The 7,051-nt window shown below is 35.5% G+C and overlaps 1 protein-coding gene across 1 annotated transcript in view; it reads left to right on the top strand.

Annotated features, from left to right (window-relative positions):
- The window catches only part of Znf638 (zinc finger protein 638), a 121,414-nt gene that overhangs the window by 75,025 nt on the left and 39,338 nt on the right, over positions 1 to 7,051 (top strand). Inside the window, 5 exon segments of the mRNA XM_029479015.1 lie at positions 129 to 136; positions 1,520 to 1,830; positions 3,345 to 3,619; positions 5,254 to 5,400; positions 6,832 to 6,954. Of these exon segments, the coding sequence (XP_029334875.1) occupies positions 129 to 136; positions 1,520 to 1,830; positions 3,345 to 3,619; positions 5,254 to 5,400; positions 6,832 to 6,954 (864 nt within the window).

Below are 7,051 nucleotides of genomic sequence, written 5' to 3' on the forward strand. Positions count from 1 at the left end.
CCCCCCCTCCCAATATAGCCCTGAGGTCCTGGAACTCACTCTATAGACCAGGCTGGCCTCAAACTCAGAAATCCGCCTGCCTCTGCCTCCCAAGTGCTAGGATTAAAGATGAGTGCCACCACTGCCAGGCCAGGAGGTAATATTATTAATAGTATTAATTATTACATCTTTTTTTCCATTTAAAAGTAAGCAATACATTTTTTAAAAGTTATTTTTTGGAATTTTCCTGTTTTTATTGTGTTTTGTTTTATTTTGTTTTGTTTTGTTGTAGACAGAGTCTGGCTTGCCTGGAACTCTATATAGAACAGGCTAGTCTTGAACTCAGATCCATCTACTTCTTCCTTGCAAATGCAGGATTAAAGACATACACTACTACACTACACTATTGTGTTTATTTTTAAACAGTTGGAAAATCCAAAAATTGATAGTTACTCTACCTTAAATGCACTTTCTACTATGGGTTTTACTTTCTTTTATTCTTAATATTTTGTTGTGATCCTATTACCATTTTGTGTTTGTGGGAGCTTAATTATAAACACCTCAAATGCTCATAGTTGTCTTATTTAGTTCTGAGTTCCTTTAGGGTCTATATAGATATGTTCAGAAGTCGGTGAAATACGTTTGGATGGCATAGTCTCTCAGGGAAAATTTGTTCAAAAACAGTTTCTATAAATAATTCCTAATTTATTTATATAACTTAAAATAGTTGCAAAATAACTGATACAGAGGAAAAAAATCTAAGAAGGTTAAAATAATGTAAATTAGAAAGGAAAAGGTTCTAAGCAAACTGAAGGTTCATTCAACTGTTTGGATTGCTTTTTCTGTGCTCATAACAGTGGATGCATTTCCATTCATTCATTCATTCATTCATTCATTCATTCATTCATTCTGTGTGTGTGTTTGTTTGTTCATGTATGATATGTATATACATGCCCATGTGCCATGGTGCTTGTGGATGTCAGAGGACAACTTTCCAGAGTTGGTTTTCTCTTGTAGCCTTAAGGGGTCTGATGATCGAACTCAGGTTATCAGGTTTACTTGCAAGCACCTCTGTACACCTTGCTGTTTTGCCAGCCTAGTAGATTGTTTTAAATAAACTACCATGGAGCCAGACATGGTGGCTAACACCTGTAATCCAGCATTTAGGAGACTGAGATTGAGGATTGTTACAAGTTCAGAGTTATCCTGGGCTACATAGTGAGAGCTTTGCTCTGAAACAAAAGCAAGTACAATGAAAGGTCTGGGGACATTGCCCAGTGGTTAAGAGTCCTTAAGTGCTCTTTTATAGAGGGCACAAGTTCAGTTCCTAGCATCTACATGGGGTAGTTTACAACAATGTATAATTCCAGCTCTGAAGGATCTGATACCTCCATGGGAACCTGGACACACACTCAGGCAATGGCATAAACACTCAAAAATAATAAAAATAAGTGTTTGTTTAAAAAATTATTTCTGTCATTTCATATAGTTTAAATCTACATTAAATTGCTGAGTCTTGTTTCTGTTTTCTACTCTGTAGAAATGAGAGCAATAGGAAAGAAGATGAAACTCCAAGAAGACGTTCTCATTCCCCCAGCCCCAGACATTCTAGGAGATCAAGCTCAGGTCACAGAATCCGTCGCTCTCGAAGTCCAGTCCGTTATATCTATAGACCAAGGAGTCGAAGTCCAAGAATTTGCCACCGTTTCATTTCTAAATATAGATCCAGATCCAGATCTAGATCCAGATCCAGGTCCCGTTCTCCATATCGTCGAAATCTCCTTAGAAGAAGTCCAAAGTCCTATCGGTCAGCTAGCCCAGAGAGGGCATCAAGAAAATCAGTGAGATCAGGTACACCGATAATCCTAATGCCATCATTTTGTTTGAGTTTTGGAAATGAGATATTGTATTTTTATTAAACTTTAAAGTTGCTGTATGAAATTAGAATCACACTTGAGAGTCCGTTATTCTTGTAACTTTGGTTAGATATATGAAACATTTAGTTTATCAGCATCCATTTTAAAAAACAAGGACTGAAGATAAGCTGGATGGTATACACCTATAATTCCAGCAAATTAGGAGGCTGAGGTAGAAGATTGAGAATTCAAGGTTATTCTCTGCTACATAAAATAAATTTGAGGCCAACTTCATGTTTTGAATAATTATCTCCTAATTATTTAATAATGGTTTAGTGACTTCTAAAGTAGCTCATATTTTTTTTGGGGGGGTGTGTGTCAAGACAGGGTTTCTCTGTAAAGCCCTGGCTGTCCTGGAACTCACTTTGTAGACCAGGCTGGCCTCGAACTCAGAAATCTGCCTGCCTCTGCTTCCCGAGTGCTGGGATTAAAGGCGCTCATATACTTTTAAAATACATATACATACATAGCCTATAATGAAGGAAATCATTGTTTATATTAAGGTAGTGCTTTGCATATGTCTTTAACTATATTCAGTATATTTAAAGAAATTGCATGGAAATGGAAATAACTGAAATGTGTAAGCTGACTAATCTGAGTATGGTCCAAGACCCTAAGTTCCTAATAGGGTCTACAGGTCTTTTCAGAGTTGTGTAAGGTCTTTTCCTTTTCCAAAACCAAATTTGTGTTCGGGTTGATTTTCCTTATATTTTGACCCAAAAGTGTACATATAGCACACATAGTGGATTGGATACAGAGCAGCAGTTAACTTTCAGGCTTAGTGTTAACATGTTAGGAAAATGTGGAATGATGCTAATCATCTCAGTCTTTGCCAGTAGTTAATTCTCATAAAAATATTAATATGGAAGTATATTATTAGGTGAGTTATCAGTTTTAAAATTCTATTTTAACTTCTGATGTGTTAAATAAAATACATATAAGAAAAAATAAGCTCTGGGATCCTGAGATTGTTAAGAGCCCCTGTAGCTAAGATTTTGAGGACAAAAGGAAAGATGAACAAAGGCACTACTGCATATAAAGTTGGAAGATGAGAGGTTGTAGACTGAGAACTGTGTGTTCGTGTGTGCCTGTGTGCATGCTTACATGCAGTATGTGAGCTGCTTACTAAGCCTGAGAATGGCTCTGTAATCTTACTCATGTTACTCTTAGTGTTTTGAAATGGTCTTTTAAGTTGTTTTTTAAAATTTTTCTAGATTGTATGGTTTTGTGAACATTGTCTTGTAAACTAGTCTCTCATCAAATAAATATGTGCTTAATAGAATAAATATGTTCTTAAATAAATAATGAATATACTCTTGGGAATAAAATCAACCTCCAAACCCCTAAAAAACTCCAGAAGATATTAGGCCTTGTTGTCATAAACATGCTACATGCCATTTAGTTCTTTTTAATTTGTACATATGAATATATGTATTTTTTTCTAATCAGATAGGAAAAAGGCATTAGAAGATGGAGGACAACCTTCTGTGCATGGGACAGAAGTTACTAAACAGAAACATACTGAAACAGTTGATAAAGGGCTCTCACCAGCACAAAAGCCAAAACTTGCCAGTGGAACAAAGCCATCAGCGAAATCTGTAAGCTCTGTAAAGAGTGACTCACATTTAGGCGGGCATTCTGCTCACAAGTCTAAGAGTCTGGAAGATGACGCTTTACCAGAAGGTAAACAGGTGTCTGGAAAAAGTGCTTTGGCCCAGCGGAAGGTCAGTAATGCTTTTGTGGATTAGTTCAAGTGTACCTGCATCTGTTACTATGACAAATAGAAAATAAAATTGGGTCTTTGGAGTCAAATTTTCTGTAAATTCAAATCAGTTTTTGTTAAACTACTGGGATGGGAGACAGATGTTTTTCTTATGAATAACAAAAGCCTAATAATTTACTATTGTAGATGAGGAATGCCAGATGGTTAATGTTTGATGTGCTCAAAAATGTTGTTGTCAGGGCAGTTCATGTTCCTGTAGTGTCGTTAGGCAGGCTAAGGCAGGAGACTTCTTACAAACACTATCTCAGAACAAAAGCTTATGCTGTGATATATTGATGAAGGCTTTGGTTAGCTTCAGGAGCTGTGTGGACCAGTATTAGTGACTTAATTTTTATCAGCTAGAATTCTAAGAATTGATAATTTTTTGTCTATGCTTGTATGTTGATTATAACTTACTTATTACTATACTGGCACACTCTTACATTTTGTTGATTTATTGTTAAATAGCATCTAAACTGTCATTTGTATAATTCTAATAGACCTAATATTTTATAATGTGCCTTTGAAATTGTCTAATACACTGAAGACTTTCAACAATTATATTCTGTGTTCTAAAAGAGTATATTTTGGTTAACCTTAAAACAATATGAAGATTATTAGGAATATTGAGTATAGGGAAAATTTTAAATTAATTTGATAAGATTTTGTTTCAGGACTTCTTTTTTTTTTCTTAATATTTATTTATTTATTATATGGAAGTACACTGTAGCTGTCTTCAGAGACTCCAGAAGAGGGAGTCAGATCTTGTTACAGATGGTTGTGAGCCACCATGTGGTTGCTGGAATTTGAACTCAGGATCTTTGGAGGAGCAGTCAGTGCTCTTACCTGCTGAGCCATCTTGCCAGCCTGTTTCAGGACTTCTGTTGACAGAAGATTTTCCTTTTTTAGTTTATTTTTGGCAAAATTGCTACTAGGTATAGCCAGATTCCTTCCTATTGTTGTTTTGTTTTGAGACAAGGTCTCTCTGTTACATATCTCTTGACTGTCCTGGAACTCACTATGTAGATCGGGCTGTCCTGGAACGCACAAGAAATCTACCTGGCTCTGCCTCCTGGTTTCTTTTTGTTTTTGTTTGTTTGTTTTTTGCTTGTTTGTTTTTTAAAAGAAACATGGAACAATCAACATGTTTACTATATGAATTACAGATGATGACTTATTCACCTTTCTGAGCTTTGATCTTCCTCAGAAAGAACTCTAGCTTCTGTCCTGTAGCTCATATCTATCTGCTCTACCACACTGGCCCAGTCTTGCCATAGTGCAGGCAAGCAGCATGTCCTGCAGTTCTTTTTAAAGATAGTATCTTGCTATAATGCACAGGTTGGTCTTAAACTTCGATAATTCTCTTTGCTCATTCTCCCAAGTGTGGGGGGATTAGCTGTGTGTATCTGGCAGGTATGAGACCTTAAATGTTCTATTACCATCCCTTGAATTACTGGAATGGAGAAAGAACAAAGATGTACTATTTATAAGAGATCTATAAAAGTATTGAGTAATAGAAATTATATGTGGAGTTATGATTACTGTACCTTATGGCTTATATTCTTTCTTTTTAATTTTCTTTCATTCCAAAATCAGCCACGGAAGGATCAGTCTTTGAGTTCCAACTCAATTCTTCTTGTATCTGAACTTCCAGAGGATGGCTTTACTGAAGAAGATATTAGAAAAGCATTTCAGCCATTTGGAAAAATTAGTGATGTTCTCCTTGTTCCTTGTAGAAATGAGGTGAGTCATCGAGTCAGTTGTGAAAGTCCTTACAGACTTGTTGCTTTTGTGGGGATATTGTTGGTATCGTAGCTGCTTGTGCTATCAATGTCATGGTTAACTATTCCATAGTATTTGTATGGACAGGGAGAGCACCCAGGAATAAACAAGGTTCCAGAGAATTGACATATTTATAGAATAAAGTGCCAGAAAATAAATAAGGTTTCATAGGCTGGTCATAGGGGCACAGTTATTTTGCCATTGTCATATAGAAATAGGTATGGATATGTAAATGAGAAAACATTACTGTGTTTTTAAAAATACTAAAAATAAAAGTGAAAGTTTGAAAAGAAATGATTTCTTTTGTACCATTTATATTGTTTACATGTATGTTATATTCATGATAAAGTTTGTGATTTATGGACCAACCCTTGACTAAGGATAATAGACTATTGTGAGTTGAGGCAAAGGGAAGACATGGTATTTCCTTAAAGGGAGAGGCGTTAAACATTTTGTAGTTGGGATTTAGCTCATGATAGAGTGCTTGCTAGCCTCTGGGTTTGGTCCTAAGCTCAAAAAAATACAAATTATACATGTATATCAGGCTTATGTGCCACCTATGCTCATACATGCAATTTTAATTAAATACAGTAGGCCACAAACCAAAAAAGAAAAGACATCACAATATAAGAGAAAGGCTTGCTCAGAGTATGAAGGGATTCATTGAAGGGAGGGGATAAGAGAAGAACCTGGTGATTATTTTAGATGTAATACTTGTAGATCAAAACCGAGTCTAGTTTCACTAGATAAAACTTTCACCAACCCAAAATATATCTTACAGGGTTTTATGGAAACTAAAAGTGTATAATTTATTCCACATTTCTTTAATTAATCTTTATGTATATAGGTGTATTGTCTACATGTAATCTGTTGACCACATGCCTGCCTGGTGCTGCAGCGACCATAAGAGATCTGGGAATTGAACCCAGATCCTCTGAAAGAGGACCCAATGCTTTTAACTATTGAACCATCTCCCCAGCTCCTTTCCTCATTTCCTATCAGTATGGACAAATGTTCAGTAGAAATAAGTAACATTTGTTTGGTTCCAAACTTCAGTGAAACTATGTTTTATAAAAAACTTGTATGGGAAGCATCCTAAAGATCATAATATAGGTTAGCAAAACAAAAAGACAAAAGCACCAGTTCTTGAGATAACTTTATAACTTTATGTTCCACAGAGCTGAGACAGTAAGTCCATTTAAAATGCAGAACCATAAGCCTAGTGAGGTGGCACATGGGAGGTAGGGACAGGAGAGTCAAAATTTGAAGGACAGTCTTGACTACATAACAGTTCAAGACTAGTGTGGATGAGACTGTCTCAAAAAGAGTGAATATAAATAAAATGGATTTTTTAAACCCAAATTTTCCATTCACACACAAATTTTATTTTAGGCTTACTTGGAAATGGAGCTTAGAAAAGCAGTTACTTCAATCATGAAGTACATTGAAACAATGCCTCTTGTGATAAAAGGAAAAAGTGTGAAAGTATGTGTTCCAGGAAAGAAAAAGCCACAGGTAAATTGAATTTAGATATTTTTTGTTACTTTAACTTTTTTTTTTTAATTTATTTTTTTATTAGGTATTTTCCTCATTTACATTTTCAATGCTATCC

Source organism: Mus caroli, chromosome 6, assembly GCF_900094665.2.
Source record: "Mus caroli chromosome 6, CAROLI_EIJ_v1.1, whole genome shotgun sequence".
Taxonomy (NCBI): domain Eukaryota; kingdom Metazoa; phylum Chordata; class Mammalia; order Rodentia; family Muridae; genus Mus; species Mus caroli.